This window comes from Mauremys reevesii, linkage group 3 (assembly GCF_016161935.1).
Source record: "Mauremys reevesii isolate NIE-2019 linkage group 3, ASM1616193v1, whole genome shotgun sequence".
Classification (NCBI taxonomy): domain Eukaryota; kingdom Metazoa; phylum Chordata; order Testudines; family Geoemydidae; genus Mauremys; species Mauremys reevesii.
Genome location: NC_052625.1, coordinates 170973327 through 170994296, shown reverse-complemented (window position 1 = coordinate 170994296; position 20970 = coordinate 170973327). Strand labels below are relative to the sequence as shown.

At 42.6% G+C, this 20970-nt stretch overlaps 1 protein-coding gene and 1 long non-coding RNA gene across 2 annotated transcripts in view; one reads left to right on the top strand and one right to left on the bottom strand.

Annotated features, from left to right (window-relative positions):
- Nucleotides 1-20970, bottom strand: part of LOC120402272 — an 81137-nt gene that overhangs the window by 20079 nt on the left and 40088 nt on the right. The gene's annotated exons all lie outside the window — the stretch shown is intronic.
- On the top strand, nucleotides 1581-11740 carry FAM110C (family with sequence similarity 110 member C). The gene is made up of 2 exons (XM_039532748.1): nucleotides 1581-2908; nucleotides 9681-11740. The coding sequence occupies exon 1, from the start codon at nucleotides 1780-1782 to the stop codon at nucleotides 2863-2865; it is 1086 nt and encodes a 361-aa protein (XP_039388682.1). The 5' UTR covers nucleotides 1581-1779; the 3' UTR covers nucleotides 2866-2908; nucleotides 9681-11740.

The following is a 20970-nucleotide window of genomic DNA, read 5'->3' as shown; positions in this document are numbered from 1 at the left end:
CAGCTGCAGGGCTGCTCATGCAGTTCTAACACATCCTTTTGGCAGGGATTCCTGTAGCAATGGACAGAACCTGTGGCTCCAGCCTGCCCAATGCATGCAAGGAGCCTCCAAAGAGCTCATCTTCATGCTGCACAGTGTGCCCCATATTCTGACTCCCCAACAAACATTCTTTGTGTAGCAAACTGTACTGGCACAAGTGCCTGGGGACCCTCTACACACAGGCTAGGACAGGATTGCCTCTAAAAGTAATGTTGCAATTTCTAAAGTTTGGGGCAGAGAGCAACCATCTACCTTCTCCCTTTTTTGTAACTGATGGTGTATCCATCACACTTCTAGTGATGGCAAAAATGATGGTCTGAGTCAGTCTTTCCAAAAACATTTCTGCACTCTAATCCCCAATGAAATGATTCACAGAAAGAACCTTGTTAGAAACAGGTGTATATACTTTTTGTAGGCACTATTTGATTTTAGACAACAGGCAGATCTGTAGGGGCAAATGGCTTGTGCTTCCAAATTAGGGAGCTACTTCTCTAAAATTCCTGGACTAGTACTTCTGGCTCCACTTTAGAGTTCAGCTCCTTTGAAAATCTGGCCCACATTTAATGGCAGAAAAATGATGTAAGATGAAATTAGAGCTGATGTAATTCCATAGTATCTCAAACCATTTCACCACCCACCCTCCAATCTGCTAGTGCCATCCACGAACAAGCATCTTATTGATATCAATGGAATGTTGGGATGTTCCTGGTACATTCAGCAATGCAGCAAGTGCATTTACCTGCATGTGCCTGCAGAGTTTACTACGTGACTTTTACAAGCCTTTCGGTTGAAATCTCAAACAGCAAGATGCTGAATTAAATTTCTGCATTTTTGAAGCCAAATGCGCTCTTTACTAAAAAAAACCCCAACAAACAAAAAAACCCAACCTTTAATATGGGACCCAGAAAGTCCAGGTTTAAAGGCTTGATTGTGCAAGGCACCGAGTATCCCATCAGAGGTGTTGAGTGAGGAGCTGAGGGTCCTCAGTTCTTCTCAGGGACATGCTACACTTTGCAGGATCAGGCCCTGTATCTTCTTGCTTATCTCAGAGAGCAAGCACCAAAGAAAATGCCTGAGGTAGCTAAGGGAAATATTTTGAAAAACAAGGGTTTGGAGCTTATAGTTCTAGGTGCATGTACAGAACAGGCTCCACATAGTCCTAGAGATGCCTTCCTGGAAGAAACATCTCTGAAGCTTTGCCCCCATAAAATCCAAATGTCTGTAGTGGCCACATTCGTCTTAGGAAGACTCCTCTAGTGTTTTGACTCAGTCAGATTGCTGGAGGAGGAGACTACTGAAAGCATATGCTCATAAACAATATTTTAATTAGTGCTTGTCCTTGCTGGAGGCAATGGAGTGTTGATGGTCTGAGCCACTCCTCTAACGTCAATGAACCAGCTCACTGGTGATGTCAGCCAGGCCTTCTGCACTCAGACCTGATTGGCTATGTTTGGATTGCAGGGGCCGGCTTAGCTGTAAGGTGAATATGCAAGGAAGCAGCTGTGTGGAGGTGTGTAGTCAGAGAGTGTTAGCAGCAGACACAGTCAGACAGTGGGGCTTTACTGAGGCTGAGGGGTTGTTTTAATCTCTCCTAGGTAAATAAACAAACCAGCAGCAGACTTTGGAATTTGGAAAGGCTCACTGGGCACTTATGCAGGAAGAGTGCAAGCTGCAGATTCCATAGAGTGGCTTTTTTTTCTTTCCAGAACCGTAAGTGGAATAAGTGTACCTGAAACTGATATGCCAACTGAAATCTCTCATGCCGTAAGAATGCATGCCATCTCGGACTTCCCTTTGACAGTGCGACTCCTCAGCAAGGGGCCAGAGTACCTTCGCAGACAGATGGAGGCAGGCACCCCAGGCAGGAAAAGTGCTGTGGAAAGACTGGCAGCTGATAAGGCCAAGTATGTAAAAAGTCAGCATGTAATCAGCACTAAGCAGGAACCCGTCATCGTGCTCAGCTCAGCCTCAGAGAGCAGCAGTGAGAGCTGTTCAGTGGAAAACAAAAAAATCAACAGGGACTTTGGTGGAGGGAAAGGCACAAAAAACTTGGAACCAACTAAAGCAATGTATTCGTGCAGTGCTCCCCTGGAACCTGATCCACCCATAGCGAGGCGTAGCAGCTCCAAGAGGCAGGTACGGCCAGACTCCCTAGTGATCTACCGCCAGAAATGTGAGCTTGTGAAAGGTCAAAGCAATGAGAGGTCACGAGGAGGCCTGGTGAGGCGGCTGTTCCAGGGGTCCATGAAGGAGAAGCTGTCGACTTCCCCTGAGATGTCCAGCATAATTGGGGAGGGCCTCACACCAGAAAGTGAAGAGACAGTATCCACCAAACATGCCGCCAATGGGCCAAACAGCCGTGTAGGTGAGCATGCTGCCCCTGCAAACACAGAAGCGCCAGCTATTCCTGAGCGTGAGGACTCCTCACAACTGACTGTTGCACCTGATGAGGTCAAGGACATCAGGAGGAAAGGGCTGCATCGCTCCCAGTCTGATATCAGCTCTCGCTATTCCAAGTCTTTCTCTGAGTTTGACACTTTCTTTAATTACTGTGGCCTTGAACCCGAGGTCGTTGAGGATCTGGGCAGAGAGAACTTCTCTGTGATTTCTGACAACGTCTCCTTCAGGATCCGCAGCATCAGCGTGGCAACATCCGAGAGTGACTTCACAAGGCACAGTGGGGACGATGGGCTGTTGGAGGAAGAACTGACTGAGCAGGTCCCCAGCACCACTTCAGTGATTGAGCGCAATGCTCGGATAATCAAATGGCTGTATACTTGTAAGAAAGCCAAGGAGACTAACAACATGCTACGAGAGCTTGCGTGAAGGCTTCTCCTTTCAGCATGCATTACAGCCTGGTAAACTCAAGGTGTGTGCAAAGCCCAGCCATGCCCATTTATATTTATCTTTTTATTAAAACACTGTTGATTTATCTGAGTTTATGTCTGTTCTATGAATGGCAGGAACAAGCTGCTTTCTGCACGTAACATTGTTATTATTATTATTTATTATTTGTATTACAGTAGCACCTATGAGCCTAGTTTGGGGGAATGGAGTTCTTGTAAAACAGGAGTCTGGGGTATTACAACAAAAAAAGAGACAGAAACATACTGTAATTTGCAAGGTTGGATCAGACCCCTGAATGATAGTAAACAGTCAGGGTTTACAAGGAATGTCTGCCCTTTGCAGTCTCCTGCTTTGTAAATGACTTGTTTTCACCAGTTTCTGCTATGTTTAAACTCAAGACAAACCCCAGAAAAATTATTCAGCCCTTAACTGTAGCAGGTAAGATCAAACAAACTGAACTGAACCACTCAATGTTTAGGGGTAGTCTGTATTTACTCTGTAGTAGTACAATTTTCCCCTCCCCCGCTCTCTTTCTGTATCTCTCTTTCCCACTCCCTTGCCTGCACTTAAGTACATGTAAGCAGCCAGTAAAATAAGGTTATATCCATGCTTCTTCTAGAGATCCCATTCTCACAGAGCTTTCTGCCTTGGCAATAGGAGTTTGCTCCAGCTCACGCCTGGCTTTTCATGAGCTCTGCTGGGACATGGGACTGCTCTTTCTACTTATGTTGATTGTAATCAGTTTGGTTCTTTTGACAATGGAGAACTTTGATGGCTTTGCCCACATGACTGTGCTACTGCAATTCAAGCAGCAGATTTTGGAAGTCAGTGGTGTGGTTTGTTTGGTGAGTGGGACTGCTCCAATATTTAAAAACTAAAACAATAAATAAAAACGTGAGAGGCTTTGAAAACTATTACATCACATAGAGAAATGGGCCAAATGCAGCCCTAGTGTAAGTGGGCACACTTCCTATTGACTTTTAATAAGAGCTGCACCCATGCCTGGGGTGAGTCTTGTCTATTGGCAAGAACCATTTTCCTAGGATTTTAGTAGTGATTCATTACATGCAAATTGCCCAAAGTATCCATTATATGAAAATTGTACTGACCCAAGCACATACATCCCTTAGGCCTGGGACCTCTTACATGGTATTATTTTGAATTGTGCTAACTGATCCTGGTAACTGATAGACTACATGTGCCCTTTGTGAATGTATCATGTTCAGAATCTGTGTATTAAGAGGACACTAATTAGCCCTTGGCACAGTTGTTTGAAATGAGTCCATGCCTTATCCAAAAGAACATGGATATATAATGCCTGAGTCAATTTCCTAGTGGATCAAGAATGGATCAAGATTTCTTGTGGTGCACCAATTTTACAGTGGTATAAATCCACTGTCTTCAAAGAAATTAATCCCAAATTACAGTAGTGTATGTAGGAAGTGAGTAAGGCCCTGTGACTCCATCCTACCCAGTTGCCTGGGGGCTCAGGGTTATGAAGATGTTGGGATATGCATTAAACATACTCACTGCATCTCCTGACATGCTAACAGGGTGGTGGATTCTAACTTGGTTGTCTGACAATGTAGGGCAGTAAAGAGCCTTAAAGATGCAGCATACAGTACCTACTAACTTCTGACAGTTCCTAACGAGGAATATACCGTTTAACACCATTGAAATATATTGGGCTGAGACAGCATTCTAGAAGGCACAAGATGGAAACTTGATACAGATTCTGTTTGAAAAATAGGGCCTTTTTTAGAGGTGGATAAAAAAAAATTCTGGTTGTAAATTTTTTTAAGAAAAATAAAAAAATGCATTTTCATTTATATTTTTCATAGAATTCGTTTTTTCATTGAAATATTGAAAACTCAAAAAATTAGATTTTTTGTCAAAATAATTTCCACAATATTTTTGACCAGCTCTAGCGTGTGCCTCCAGAATGTGTAATGCTGTCAACCCACAGGTATGTCACTGAGTGAGAGCTCCATGCCTGAATTCAGTCACAGAGATGAGAGGGTTTCATTGAGCTGAAGAATTCCCCTCCCTCACCCTCCAGAGCTGATGGGAGAGGGAGGCACATAAAACAGATGGTGGATGTGGGGGCTCGTAAAAGTTTCTGCAGCTGTGAGCCTTACACAATTATGGAGGTGGGGGCCTTTGCCCACTTCCTGCTACTGGGTGCAGGAGTCTGGAAACAAAAGCAACTGTATAAAGGGAAACAAGAGACGTCTGGCTCTAGCATCTCTTTGCCACTGCTCTTGGGGCCAGCTGTGAGGTTGCTCTCCTACTAGAACTGTGGTAATTCTCCTGGGCCATGTGGACCTTGTCAAATGGGAGAAGGCTGTTGGGCCTCTTATTATTTATTTGTTGCATGCTAACAGTGTGTTCAGTGTTGCAGATTACACAGGAGACAGATGGTCCCTACTCCAAAGAGCCTACAAAGCAGCTAGGCACACATCATAGAAAGATGTCTGCCAAAGGGTGCTGTAAAGTACGGAAAGCAGGAAGTTCATTCACATGTGCTCCCCACCTTCGCAGAAGCTCTGCAACTCCCTGGTGCAGAGTCAGGTGTTGCCTTTTTCTCTTTCTGCCCTTTGACTGACCCATCACGCAGTCAGCATCTGAGGCCTTAGGTGCTTTTGCAGCCAAAGAGACTTTCTTCTTGACTGGACCCTTAATATTTGTCATGTTAATAATCCACAGAGCAGGACTTTAGATAATTTATACTTCTGTTGCATTTTAAAGGGGCACGCAAAGGACAGACAGACGCAGGGCCAAAGCTGTGAGAGGTTTTTCAAAGACAGTAGTTTTTTATGTACATGAAAGTACTGGGTTCTAAAATGTAGCATAGCAGATTTAAGATGGATTTAAAAAAAATAATATTCTGATTTTACAATGGCATACTAATTTATTTTCAAGCTTTCCAGGGTCAGATCTTTAAAGGACCTTGCCCAAACATGTGAGTGCATTTCTGTGCCTACATTTGTTAACATAATTATCTCAATTGCTTTTGCAGATGGTGTAGTTGCATGCCCAGGTGGACTTTTTCAGCTTGATTTTTTTTCTCATTTACAACAGTGTAAATCAGTGCTAATTTTATTAAGTTAATGGCATTAAACTTGCATAGACCTGGTTTGTACAAAAGGAGAATTGGGCAGGTAGCTACCTAAATAGCCATTTGCACATGCAATGGCCCAATTTGCACATACAGCTAGCAGGGGCGGCTCCAGGCCCCACCACGCCAAGCGCGTGCTTGGGGTGGCATGCCGCGGGGGGGCGCTCTGCCGGTCACCGGGAGGGCGGCAGGTGTCTCCGGTGGACCTCCCGCAGGCGTGCCTGCGGAGGGTCCGCTGGTCCCGCGGCTCCGGTGGACCACCAAAGCCGCGGGACCAGCGGACTGCAGGACCAGCGGACCCTCCGCAGGCACGCCTGCAGGAGGTCCACTGGAGCTGCCTGCCGCCCTCCCGGCGACAGGTAGAGCGCCCCCCGCGGCATGCCGCCCTGCTTGGGGCGGCGAAATGTTTAGAGCCGCCCATGACAGCTAGGGCAACTTCACATAAATATAGACCCATACATGTGTGCAAAATGTTTTCATGCTTCTGTCTTTAAAAATTGTAGCCCACAATTTTTCTCATTTTAAGATGGAAGATTTACCTTTAAACTTTGTTTCCTTAATGTCTTTTGATAATGGTCTGGGGAAGAGGGAATACATAGGAAGCATACGCTAGAAATTTTGAAGTAATATCATTAATAGTAAAGACAAAGACATTCAAAGTATTGACTGACACCCCATTGTGCCTTTGATAACATATTTTTGTATAACATATTTTCTCTTATCCATGTAGGCACAGGGTTGTTTTTTGTTTTGTTTTGTTTTTTTGGGGACATGGTGTCAAACACATTTAAAATTCCTTAATTGCTTTATCTTTGAGTTTGTGTCACAATTTTAATGTTGCTTAAACATAATTGTACATGTCTTTTTGTGTGTTTTCAAAACAGAGCTTTGTATTGGGACAGGACAGGAATTTAGGAGATAGGGCTTTTGTTATTGACTCTGTCACTGACCTATTGTCTGATCTTGGGCAAGTGGTTTAACCTCTTTGAGCCTGGCTTATGTCCCGGAGAAACAATACTTCCCTACCTCCCTAGGGCATTGTGAGATTTTAATCATGTTTTTAGAGTGGATGGAAGACACATTTGAAATGCTTATTGGTATTGCTTTCTGTTCCAACTAGCAGTTCAGAGGATGCTGAAATATGTGGGTACCATGTGAACATTCGTGCTAGCAAATGTCATCTACAGTGTCAAGCCCTTCCATGACTGACAGGAAATAAGATTGGTTCACTGGTCCCCAAGAATACATATAAACCCTTAACACTTTCATTAATATTTAAGAACTGGCTCTTTTTTTGGGGGGGGGTACTAAGGTTTCTGTACAAAAGAAACCCTTAGTAGGATGATCTTCTGTATTAATTTAAACCACAAAATCTCTGCTTATAACTCATCATGTGTTTACATAATTGGTTAATCAGAAGATGAGCCAGCAGAGAGACAAATTACCCACTCACCTACTAAGCCTTAAGCCTAGGCCCTGTGAAGCAATGCAGGGAACTTCCTGAAGTGAAGCAATGCATCCTGGCTTTCTGCAAATATTGGATGTGATCCACAAAGCATACAGAGACATTCATTACAAGAATTACTGATCCCTTGAATTTTACAAAGGCAAAACTAATTCGCATGGGAATGAGTGTGACTGGGACACGAGTACTCTAACTTTCTTGGAAATAATATGCAGAGACGTATAGTACAAACCTAGAATTGGTAACAGATTACTTGAGTATAGAGTGTGTGAGTGTGTGTGCAACTCCAGTCATAAAATTTGCTTATTTTTAGACAGGGAGTAGAAAGAGATTTTAACTGCTGAGCCTGACATCTGCTCAGTCACATGTCATTTAATTGTATTTAATTACCCAATGAATGTGGCAAATAAACAGTTCAAAACTGATGCCATTTACAGCCCATGGTTTAACAGAGTAGGAGAAAGACCTGTATGAACTGGGTATCTCGGGTATCTATTGGTTAAAAACTAAATTCATAGGCTAGGTATGGCCATTCTAACTCTAACAATCTAGGGACCATGTGGCTGAGAGTAGCGTTTCCCTCAGCTGTTTTCCCAGAAATGATGCCATCTTGAGTTTAATTTGAAATGATATTCAGAGGGGCACACTCCATTATGTTTTCCATCCCAGGCAAATATTTTGGTACACTCTGTTTGTGCAGTTTAGGAAACTCTAGTCTATCAGGTTTGTACTGTAAACCTGACTTTAAATATGTAGGGACAGATTTTCAGCTGGTGTATATCAGTAATGGAGCTATGCTGATTTCCACCAGCAGAGGAGCTGACCCACAATTAATGAAAAATCAAGGAAAACCCAACAATGCTGATTTTAGGCCACTACTTTTAACAAACCCATTAACTGTTTGAAAACTTACCTACAAAAATCAATGTACAGCGCCCAGCACAACGAGGATTCGGGCCTTTTGGAGCGACCATAATATAAATATTTAATAATAAATAAGGCTGAATTAAATAGTTATCACCAGACAATCGGTGGAGTTGACTCACTGGTTCTGAGACTTGTGTTTCCTACAAATCCACAAGCTAGCTTCTTTTCAGTGCTACAGTTATCTTGACCAGAGGCCATCATGTTTGTTGCAAAAAATGCAGTGCTCACAGGATATTTTTACACTGCAATTAAACATCCGCAAGTGACTTGGACTCGTGGGGTCAGGCTGTGGGGCTGTAAAATTGTGGGGGGGAGGGCATTCGAGCTTGGACTGCACCTCAAATTCTGGGAACCCGAGGGGGGGAGGATCACACCACACAGAGATCAGACAGACAAGCTAAAAATAGAAGCTAGCCCTTCAGCCTTTGTGTAGACGAAGTGCTCAGAATTTATCAGCTGTGGGCACACGGAGGCTGATGGACTAGACCCAGCAAACCTGCTGCATGAAAACTATGTGCTTTCTTTGCCTTTCAACAGCCTGCTGTTTGGAACTTTTGGACATATTCCTTAAAGCACCTGGCATGGCCTGGCATATTGAAATTGTTGCACCATATTTTAAAAAAGACAAAAACCAACAAAACCCTCTGTTCATGTGTCCTAGATTCTAATGTTCATTCTGAGTAGAACAGGTTTTTTAAACTGCAGGTTTTTAATGGGTCAGATGCTCCTATTAATATTTCATGTTCCTAGCTTAATTTTTCATGAATTCTGTTATGACTGGTAAAACATTGCATAAATAAAACAGCTACTCGAGACATGAAGTGAACTAACACATTTATTTTAGCAGGATGATAATTAAGATGCCATGTTATCTATAGTTAGCCTCAAAAAACCCAAAGGTAATTGACTAGATTTTGCCTAGATAAGCAGCATTATAAAGTTACAAAGTCTTAAAGGCCAAATTCACCAATGGCGTTAGGAGGAGCACAACTCTATTGGCTTTCAGGGAGTTTTGCTCCTCATTACTTTAATGATGGATATGGCTTTAAAAAGGGGGTGAATTGAACATCCTTGTCTCTGATTGTAATCAACATTACGCAGTTCATATCAGACCTGGGCTTCAAAAGCGTTTTTAAAAAATGCTCATTTTTAGTGTGGGTTTCTCAGGAAATGAATTGATTATGTTGGTAGTAGTTGTAAGCAGTTGGAATGAAGTTTTAAAGCTTACTCTGTACCAGTATGATGCATTAAGTGTTTTAAGTAGCACTTTTTTCCCCCCCTTAGAATGAAAACATTCCCTGAGATGGCGGCTCACTAAACAGGACACAGACAGATAGACCCACAGCAAACTCTTCTATCATCTGGCTTATGACAAATCTGTGCAAATTTATCAACTTCCTGTTGCCCTCCGACCCGTCTGAAGGCTCACTCTTTGTCACAAGCACATGTGTGTACAGAAGTACAACAGCAAGAGGCAGTTACAAACTGAGACGGAGGGAAATTAAAGCTTCTAGAAGAGCAGAGGCAGGTTTAGGTGCTAAAATATCTGGTAAAACCAGAAAGAGGTCAGTGCACTAGGATGTCATCCTAAATGTGAGGGAAGGTTGGTGTGGCATGTCTGGCTCTGACTGATGGTGAATCTATCAGCAAGACCAGGGAAGAAGAAAGTGGGAACTAAGTGGCAATGACCTCTAGGTCAGGCATTTCTTGGCAGGGAGGCTCCACCTACACTTCCAAAGAAAGTGTGTTAACAGGACTTTAAACCTGGCTCACACTGACGTGATTTCAGCACACTCTGCCTGGCTGGTGACAGTGGACCAAACATGACAGTTTTATAAACAGTATTTGAAGCTAGCAGTACACCAGATTCCTTCTTAGGGTTGTCTAGATTGAGGTTTAAGGCAAACTAGAGAACCATGTTCTCCAACTAGACCAGGCTGATAAGCCAGTGGGGATGGAAGGCTAAACTCATGTTTCACATATGGTCTTGGGCATAGTCCCAAAGCCTAGTATGACACAGGGAAAGTAAATCCACGTTCCATATTAGACAGGACTCTTCTTTGCTATAACAGTGCTCCAGCATAGTAAAATGTGTAGTCTAGGTAGGCCCTTAGACTCTTTTTATACTACATCTCAGACCCTGCCAGCACATTGTTGTCTGTAATCTAACACATTTATTTTTGTACTGAGGATGGGCAACATGTTTATTGACTCATGTTAGGGAATAGTGTCACAGCATATGTAATGTTATGGCTGATTAGCATGAATGTATAATAGCATTGTCCTATCTGCACTGTAAACAAGAAGGCATGTTAGGACACAACTGCAACATACCAGACAAATGTGCTGAGATTATTCGACTTGTAGTATAGACAGCACCAGGCTCATAATAATTGTTATAACAACTCCACCTACTTTGCACTGGCCAAGCAAACTTTATTTAAACTGTGGTTAAACACTGTTTAAAAATAATTTGTGTCACTCAGTTTGATTGTGAATGTAGATGTGAATTTATGGCCCTTGGCTATGCCTCAGATCCTTAGCCCAGTCAGTCATTAGTTATCAGAAAATGTCTTTCCCTGAGTTATTTATTCCTGATACCATAAATCACAAAGACGGGGAAAAAATGAAGTAGGGAACAGATTCTCATCTTAGCTATAGCAGTGTCAATCTGGAATAACTGAACTGATAAAAAGAGATCAGAATCTGGCCCTATATTTCGGTGTGCTGAAAGGTTAAAAGTTGAACCACAGGTTACCATGGCTATAATGTTCTGTTTACAGCACTGGACTGTCAGACCTGTACTGTAACAAGTACAGGAAAATCAGATTCCATTCTCAACATTCCATTAGGGTTATACACGGTAAGCAGTCAATCAGCCCCTTTCAACGATTACCTGCCATGCCCCCACCCAACAAAGTGAACCAGACACAGACATAAGGGAGAAGATGGAATGAGCACCTAATCAGCACTTTTTACACCTTATAAAAGACTTAGTCTTGTAACATAACTATGAGAGAGAGAGGAGAAGGACTGAGTGATGGCATTTTTACAGAGCATTCACTCTAACCATAAAAATCAAATATTTCCTCTTTTAATTTATTCGAACATTGTGAGCCAAAACACTTCACTTTAAATGCTATTTAATAGTTTTTAGTTGACTTTAAATTCACAATAGACTTATGAGTCAGGTTAACCTTATTTAATTAAGAAAAACATACTTGTCTCTATTTCTCACCCCCAGTAGCCATTTGAGAATGCAGGGCATTTGTCTATATTGGTTTAGTGTTACTTCACATACACATATCTTAAGTTCTCTCTCTCTCTCTCTCTCTCTCTCTCTCTCTCTCTCTCTCTATATATATATATATAATAACATTTCCAAATAAAGTATTTATTGAAGCTGCTCTACACAGGGGAAACTGAAATGTTTGTATTAGTGAGACACAGAGTTTAAGGTTAGAAGAGACCACCAGATCATCAACTCTGACCACTTTTTTATCACAAGCCACCAACACCTCCCAGCACCCATACACCAAACCCAAAAACCAAAATTTTACTGAAAATAGACTATTATGTGCCACAGGCAGAGAATGGGAAGGATCAAGGGGCACCAGTGAGCTACTGTGTACTTAGAGATTAACACCTTCAAAACAAATAAGCTAAGTTTCCATTTTGATTCACCATGGACTACACCATCAGTGCTAATCTGGTAAGAGTTATCCACTGATGCGCAGTTGTTTAAAGGGAGACTGTAAAGACTGATAAGTCAGAAATGTGACCCACTATAGTCTTATGCTCAGTTTGCAAATTACTGTACATGGAATTATTTACATGTTTTGTCAAAAGCTGTTGAATACTTTTTCTTGGAAATATGGATGAACCACTGTAGGCAGCTCAGAACTCATGAGAAATCCCACAGCTACAAACCAGTGCAACAACACAATGGAGGTTGGGGGAGAGCAGGTTTTTACAAAGGTTTCTGGTTTCACTTTCAAGTTTCCATTGGGTCTGTATCAGAGATGGTAGTGAGATAAATTGTCCATGGACTTTAAATAATAGAAAGAGATATATAAAGGACTTAGGTGGGATTCTCAAAAGCACAGAGAATCATTTGATTCTGTCCCTATTGAAGTCAATGGGAGTTTTACCATAGATGTCAGTGGGATCAATTATTCCAACACTGAGCATTTTTGAAAATCCCACCTTTGGCCTTTTTGAGCTGCTTAATGGAGTTGTGCTGACCTTTCACACCAACACCAGAACAAATGCACCTGGCTTTGTTCAAACTTTGCATGTGAGAACCAAACTCTCCAAGGTACCATAAACCTCAAAGAAGATTTGCCCAAGACCTTTCCTTACACCTAATAAGCTATGAATTCCCCTTACCTCTAAGTGTCTTCTGGGAAGATCAGTGATCTACCCTTTTCCACCTTACCAGGAAAGAGGACAGCTGACAGTCCCTTTATCCCCACATCTCTTGGGAGTGGACATCTTACCATGCTCATTCTGAACAGTGGGGATTAGCACATTCTGCTCAGGTTCTAATGCTGCTGTTACTTATAAAGCCTTTTGCCGCATTCTGGTGCTGACCTGCCCCATGATGATAGGAAACCCAATGCCTACTGTTGGCCATTGACTCTCCTTATCCTTCAACAAAACCCCTTAAAATAAGGAAGGGATGCACTGGGAAACTCATCTATTTCATTACGAAACTGGTGTGTTTTGTAAGAGGTTGCTCAAGTTTTGTTTAGCGCTTTTGGGTGAAATCCCAGCCCCACTGAAGTCAATTGGATTTTTCCATTGTCTTTAGTGGGGCCAGAGCTTACCCTTTATTTTCATGCAAACGTAAAACTAGGATTGAGGGGAGAAGGTCACAAATTAAACCACTAGTTTTGTTTGACTGGAACCATGCAAACCAAGACAGCCACACTGGATGCAACCCTATTGTACAGCTTAATTTTAATGGTCCAGTGCTCTTCATAACCAGGTTTTTAAAGCTAATATTATCACTGTGAAAAGGGACAATGTCCATAGTTTTAATTTAACAGGAAAAAAGGTACAAAGTCTGCTTTTATGGCTACAGCCTGGTGTTTACAATTAAGATATCAGGTGTAGACTATGATCCCTTCAGTATATTGTACATAGCCATGTACAGGAATCTATGTAACAAGAGTGCAGATTGTTTTTTATATATAAATAAATCTTCATGCTTCAGGGCATAAATCAACCACTAATTGATGGTTATTCCACCATCGTCTGTTATGGGGTTTCTTGCACCTTTGTCTGGAGCATCTGGTCCTGGATACTGACCTAGTATGGAATTTCCTAGGTTCCTATGTTTATATTCTTAATAAAAACAAACCTGTGTTTTATTTCATTGCATACAAATAAAAAAAAATACATGACTGAAAGTTTGTAATTCATTCTTGGCAGTTTGTAGTTTTATTTGGTTTGCTGTTTACTGTTACTATAGTTTTTTTTAAAAACTCAGACTCCTTGTTACATGTTTAATTGCTCTGGGACACCAGCTTCTTGTGGTGGTGAGCAAAGCTTTGGTTTGAATAAACATTCAAAGGTGCAGCTGATTCTCTGAAACATATCCCAATCCCTGCGTAAAGAACCAGGCAGGAAATCTCTTAAGAAGATCTCTCTCATAAAATGGCTAGTGGGTTCTGGTATTAGTAAGTTTGATATCTACAAAGCTAATCTTTCTCATAATAATTTTAGCATTCCCATTTCAGGGCAATGGTTCAAGTGGTGTAAAATGGTTCAAGTGGCGTAACATTTATTTTTAAAAGCAATCAAAAGTTTTTCAAACTAATTAGGGTTGCCAACTTTCTGACCGAACAAAACCAAATACCTTTGCCCCGCCTCTTCTCTGAGGCCCCTCCTCACACACTCCATCTTCCCCCCTTTCCCCCGTTGCATGCTCTCCCCACCCTCACTCGCTCGCTCATTTTCACAGGGCTGGGGAGGGTCCTTTTTCGACCAGGTGTTCAGTTGAAAACTGGACATCTGGCAACCCTCATTTTTCTACATTTGGTTTTGTTCAGTCTCAAAAACAATGATGTTCCTCAGGCAATATTTTACAGCCATTACCCTCACACCCAACTACTGGCCAGAACATTGTGTGTTTGGGTCCATCAGAAAAAGCTCTGTCTGAGGAATCTTACTGAGATAATTTTGTTTTAATGGATTCAGAGAGACAAACTAGCTTTATTAAATGTGTGTTTTGTGGGAAGAAGTGAAATAATGGTTTGTAAAGGGAGTTTTTGCTGAAACTGATACACACTCAACCTAGGGCCTCAACATCATCTGCCCTTCAAACTATTAGACAAACACCTGTCAGGGATGGTCTAGATAATGCTTAGTCCAGCCATGAGTGCAGGGGACTAGACTAGATGACCTCTCGAGGTCCCTTCCAGTCCCATGAGTCTATGATTCTATAGTCTAAACTTCTTAGACCTGGCCTACACTTGTGACAGGGTGTACCGTACGTGTGGTTACATGCAACAGTGAAAGGCTCTGGCAAGGTGAAGCAGCAGGAACCTGCCAGGGCCTTCCCCTGCTGCCTCCCCTACCAGAGCCTTTCTCTGCAGCTGGAGTCTTTTACTGAGGCAAGGAAAGACTCCAGCAGCAGGGAAGCAGCAGGACACTACACTGCTAGAAACAGAAGTGTAGACATGGGAGGCATTGTTTGGGCATACAGAGAGCAGTGTAGGATATATACTCTAGGGTTCAGAGAGCAATTTTGAGATCATTGAAATGCAACCCCTTTCACAAATCCTGGGCAGGGTACGGAATTCATGCTTTTAATTTATGGGTAGGACAAGCCGCCTTAGCAGTCTGCAGCTGGTATTCTAGTCTCAGGGCTGAAACAGCAGTCGCTGTACTTCCTGAGGTCCCAGTCCAGCAAAGCAGTTAAGTACATCTTTATTATATTAGAACCCAACCCTGCAGTCCTTTTCCACCTAAGTAGGCCTTCCTCATGCACACCTGTGAAGTCAGCTAGACTACTCTCAACAAATAAGGATTTGCAGGCTCAGGTTCACAGATTGCCCAGTGTGAATAAACAGTCCATTTAAATTTCACAAATTACTCATCTTCTTTCTGCTCATCTGTGAACAGCTTACCAAGCACAGCTGTTGAAAAGAGAGCCTGTGGTGATTTTACAGCTGAGAACAAGACCCTTTGCCGCAGCTTTACACAGACTGGTGTCTACTGAACATCAGAGTGTATAATATCTTGAAGGGCTTTTCACAAAGCATTCTCTGTAGCTCTGTGCAATTGCCACTGACAGACGCCCTACCACATAAGTGACTTACACAACCCTGCAAAGACAAGCCTCCTAACACAGTTTTTCTCTTGTTTAAAAAATGGTGCAATAAGGTACATTTATGTTCCCCTCCTTACTTTAGTATTTGAGCACATTCTTTAATACAGTTATCCTCACAACCACCATTCCCTGCCCTGAGGTAGGGAATTGCTATTGTTCCCATTTTACAGATGGGAACTGAGGCACTGAGACTAAGTAGCTTGCCCAAGGTCATACAGGAAGTCTGTGGCACAGCATGGACTTGGATGCAGGTCCCCAAAGCCCTGGACGAGTGCTGCAACCACTGGACCATCCTTCTTCTTAGTTTCATTAAAGCTCATCCTTGAAAGAAAATGAATACATTTTTAAATTACAAGGTTATTAAAGCTTGGCTACTTCAAACTAATTTTGCAGCCCCAAAAAATAGATTTGAAAAAGCTCCCCCTCCTAGAGGTTCACTTATCCTTAGTTCATACCATCTCCTACACTACACACAATTAGGCAGTGGTGCTTTTCAGGCAGCACTGGCAGATGAGCAAAGTCACAATTTCTGTTTCTCTTTGGTCACTCTATTGTGCTTTTCCCTGCTGTTGCATGTAGAGGAAATACTATTCAGTTGTCACCAATTTTTCTTATTGAGATCTCAGTTGGGAAACACGACTTATTTTCAATCACATACACCAAACTGGGTCACGAACACTGTGTATGCATTACATGCATGGGTCCAAATGGTTACAAATTGGGTTACAAGTCTGCACCCACAGTTAAGGCCACTCATTTGCATGGGCTAGATTTTACATGCAAAACACTATTGGCCAGAGCCTCAACTGGTATAAATTAACAGAACTTTACTGAAGTTAATGGAACTTCTCTGTTATACACCAAGTGAGGATCAGATCCTCAGTACATATGTGCAAACTGGGGATTATTATGTGTAAATACCTTTGTTCACACATAACACTGACTTATGTGCATGTATCAGGAGTTTTGTGTGTGCCACTCATGGACACTGACTTTTATACATTTGGGTGATGTTTAAGTTAAGCATATAATTGCACCATTGATTAGCTCTGTTATTGGACTCTGCTGCATGTGTTTTGATTTGCTATTTATTACCAAACATATTGTGGGCCAAGTTAATTGACTTCAGTGGGGTTTTGCCCATTTACACCTGTCAAAACTTTGCCAAAAATAAACAAGAAAAAAGACAAAAGGCCACAGCATCACCAACACCAAAATGAGTTTCAATGATTTCAGACATCCCTATTCCCATCCAGTAGTTCAGCAAGAAAGGACATGAAAACTTGTAAAACTAGTCTGGACAATTTGAGAAGCATTGGGTTGTTTTAGCGAGGAGTGTGATTAAGGGCGCTAAGATCCCTGTGTGGATTTTGGGGAATGCTTCAAAAATCAACCACCTTTTGGGAGGATCACCTGTAGCAAAAAGATGGGTATAGTAATTACTGACACTAAACCACTAAAACATCTGATTGTTTGTCACATAACTGTGATGACTGTAAATCAGTGCTGAACAGATCTTCCTCCACTAACGAGTTAAACTGTAAAAACAAATGCAAGGATATTGACAGGGCTTAGCTGGTGTTGCTCATTTCTTCCTGTTAACTTAGCCTCTTTGATTACTTTTTCACTGGAAACCTAGATCATTGAAAGTCTAACCATTTCCCCTTCACTGTTCCGGAGTTATCTGTGAGCTTTAACTGCTCAGCTTATGCTGGCTGGGACAGTCCCATTTTGTGTTTACATTTCAAGCAAATTCATCCAGACAGTGAATACACAACCTGAGGTACTATCGTATGGTAAGTGTTGCATGTTATTTTCTTGTGAATGACATTTTCCAGAGAGACAAAAAATCCTCCTTCCCTGCCTTAACTCTAGAGCAGTGGTGGGCCACATGCAGCCCATGGGCCACATGCAGCCCATCCGGGTAATCCGCTGGCAGGCCGCCAGACAGTTTGTTTATATTTGCACGGCCGTCCACTGCTCCCAGTGGCCTCAATTCACCGTTAACAGCCAATGGGAACTGCAGAAAGTGGCGTGGGCCACAGGGACGTGCTGGCTGCCACTTCCCGCAGCTCCCATTGGCCGGGAACGGCAACTGGGAGCTGTGCAAATGTAAACAAACTGTCTGGCAGCCCACCAGCAGATTCCCCTCACAGGCTGCGTGCAGCCCGCAGGCTGCAGGTTGCTCATCACTGCTCTAGACACTGCCTCAACTATATGAAAACAAAACAAGCAAAGAGCCCAGGAGCTGCAAGTTGCATAGTTAATCAAAAGTGTATCACATGAACTTTCACTATTTCAGCGATTTTCCTGCCACCGTCCCTCCCTTTGTTTCATGTTATCCCTTGTTAGGTTGTAGTTAGTCTAGATAGTAAGTTCCCTGGGTCTGGGGCCTGTCACTTTATGTATCTGGAAAGGCCATGGGCACCTTGGGAGCTAAATAAATAATAAATCACAAAAATCGTTTAAAGCTGAAATATCTTCCAAAGGATTTAAGAAGGTTGCAACACAGAAGTGTAAGAGTGAATGGCTGGCCAGTGAAAATAACAATGTGTTGCCTGTGTACTAAAATACAAGCCTTGCATAGCATGGAGGGGGAAGAGTCCTGGGGTATTGCGGATCAGGTCCAGTGTATCATAATTTTTCATAAATTTGTTGGAAGTGAATAGCCTGCCTCTCTTACTCCTTGGGGACTGACCCCTGCTCAGCAACCAGCTTCTTCAGCAAAGTAAGGCCTCTTGTGTTCAGAATCATATTCAAAGCCAACACGTCTCACTGCCCGAGTTTAACATGAGAGAAACAATAATGCAGTGTGTCGCCCTGCAAATGCAAAATAAAGTAATTTTCTCCAGCCAAAGAGTTCTCAGAAAGGTGGGGTTGTCAGTTAACAACTCTCCCATGAAGCAGTAGTGCTTCTTAGCCAACGAGGGGTCAACTCCATCTGACTTTTTAAGTCTTCCTATTCTTCTCCATTTGTCTCCAGGGACCATTTGTTCTCGCTCCTTTCGAGCTCTCAGATCAAGTATATGGCCCCAACACTCTCCTTCAGAGGGGTAGCCGTGTTAGTCTGGTTCTGTAGAAGCAGCAAAGAATCCTGTGGCACCTTATAGACTAACAGATGTTTTGCAGCATGAGCTTTCGTGGGTGAATACCCACTTCTTCGGATGCAAGCAGTGGCACTCTCCTTATAATCCAGTTAGGATCTGAGTGGGGAAATCATCCCTGCCACACCCCTTCCCATTCCCCTTTGGCGAGGTTCCACTAGAGTCTCTGCAGTGTGAACAGGCACCCATTCTCTCTTTCCTGCTCTGGGAGAGGGTTTCCACCTGACCTCTGCCAAACTCTGTTGGAGTCTCATAATTGCAAAGAGTTGCAAATTTCACTGAAGTGGTGCAATTTTCACTGAAGTCAATAGGAATTTCACCCACTTATCCCAGCTCTAGATTTGGCTTTCTCACACCAGAAAGATACTTGTGATTTCTGAGATTTTTAAATATAATTTCCAAAGAAGAAAAGTAATTTTGGGGGATTAAAATTCTTGTCTTTTCCATAATAAGTCACTAAAATCAGCCTGTCAGGATTTAGGCTGCCCTGTAGTGTGCCACACTCATCAATATAAGCCAAAGTGTATCATCATCATGTTGTGAAATTTTTTGGTTTACTTGGTAGTGGCCAAAGCTGCTCACGCCTAAGCCAATTCAAAGAACTGTCATTATTATAGCCCCAAAAATAATCGGGATAGTGCACAATTTATAGGAAAACCTGGCTATGAAGCTGGCAGATTGCCTTATAGAATTTAATAGGGAATTGTATTTCTCCTATGGAATTCACAGAAACATAAAGGAACAGGATCATCTCTATTGCATTCTATAGGTTTTTCGATTAATTGCCCTAGAACGCTAATTCATTTCCATAGAATTTTAACCTTTTCTTTTCTTTCTTTCTTTCTTTCTTTCTTTCTTTCTTTCTTTGAATCATAGAATATTAGGATTAGAAGAGACCTCAGGAGGTCATCCAGTCCAACACCATTCTCAAAGCAGGACCAACGCCAACTAAGGGTATGTCTACACTACAAAATTAGGTCAAATTTATAGAAGCTGATTTTTAGAAATTGATTTTATACAGTCAATTGTGTGTGTCCCCACTTAAGACCATTAACTTGGCGGAGTGCATCCACAGTACCGAGGCTAGCGTCGACTTCCGGAGCGTTGCACTGTGGCAGCTATCCCACAGTTCCCACAGTCTCTGCCGCCCATTGGAATTCTGGGTTGAGATCCCAATACCATCAAATTGCGACCACACTACCCCACACTACCCCAAATTCAACCCGGCAAGGTCAATTTCAGCGCTAATCCCCTCATTGGGGAGGAGTACAGAAATCGATTTTAAGAGCCATTTAAGTAAAAAAAAATGGATTTGTCGTGTGGACAGGTGCAGGGTTAAATCGATGTAACACTGCTAAATTCGACCTAAACTTGTAGTGTAGACCAGGACTAAATGATCCCAGCCAGGGCTTTGTCAAGGTGGGCCTTAAAAACCTCTAAGGATGGAGATTCCACCACCTCCCTAGTGAAATAGTGTTTCCTAATATCCAACCTAGACCTCCCCCACAGCAACTTGAAACCATTGCTCCTTGTTCTGTCATCTGCCACCACTGAGAACAGCCAAGCGCCATCCTTTTTGGAACCTCCCTTCAAGTAGTTGAAGTCTGCTATCAAATCCCCTCTCCCTCTTCTCTTCTGCAGACTAAACAAGCCCAGTTCCCTCAGCCTCTCCTCATAAGTCATATGCCCCAGCCCCGTAATCATTTTCGTTGCCCTCCGCTGGACTCTCTCCAATTTGTCCACATCCTTTCTGTAGGGGAGGGCCCAAAACTGGATGCAATATTCCAGATGTGGCCTCACCAGTGCCGAATAGACAAAAATAATCACTTCCCTCGATCTGCTGGCAATGCTCCTACTAATGCAGCCCAATATGCCATTAGCCTTCTTGGCAACAAGGGAACACTCCTGACTCATATCCAGCTTCTCATCCACTGTAATCCCCAGGTCCTTTTCTACAGAACTGCTGCTTAGCCAGTCGGTCCCCAGCCTGCAGCAGTGCATGGGATTCTTTTGTCCTAAGTGCAGGACTCTGCACTTGTCCTTGTTGAACCTCATCAGATTTCTTTTGGCCCAATCCTCCAATTTGCCTAGGTCACTCTGGACCCTATCCCTACCCTTCAGAGTATCTACC

Bases quoted from the DNA above. Each gene is read 5' to 3' on its own strand.
- FAM110C (XM_039532748.1), top strand. From the start codon at position 1,780: ATGCCAACTGAAATCTCTCATGCCGTAAGAATGCATGCCATCTCGGAC.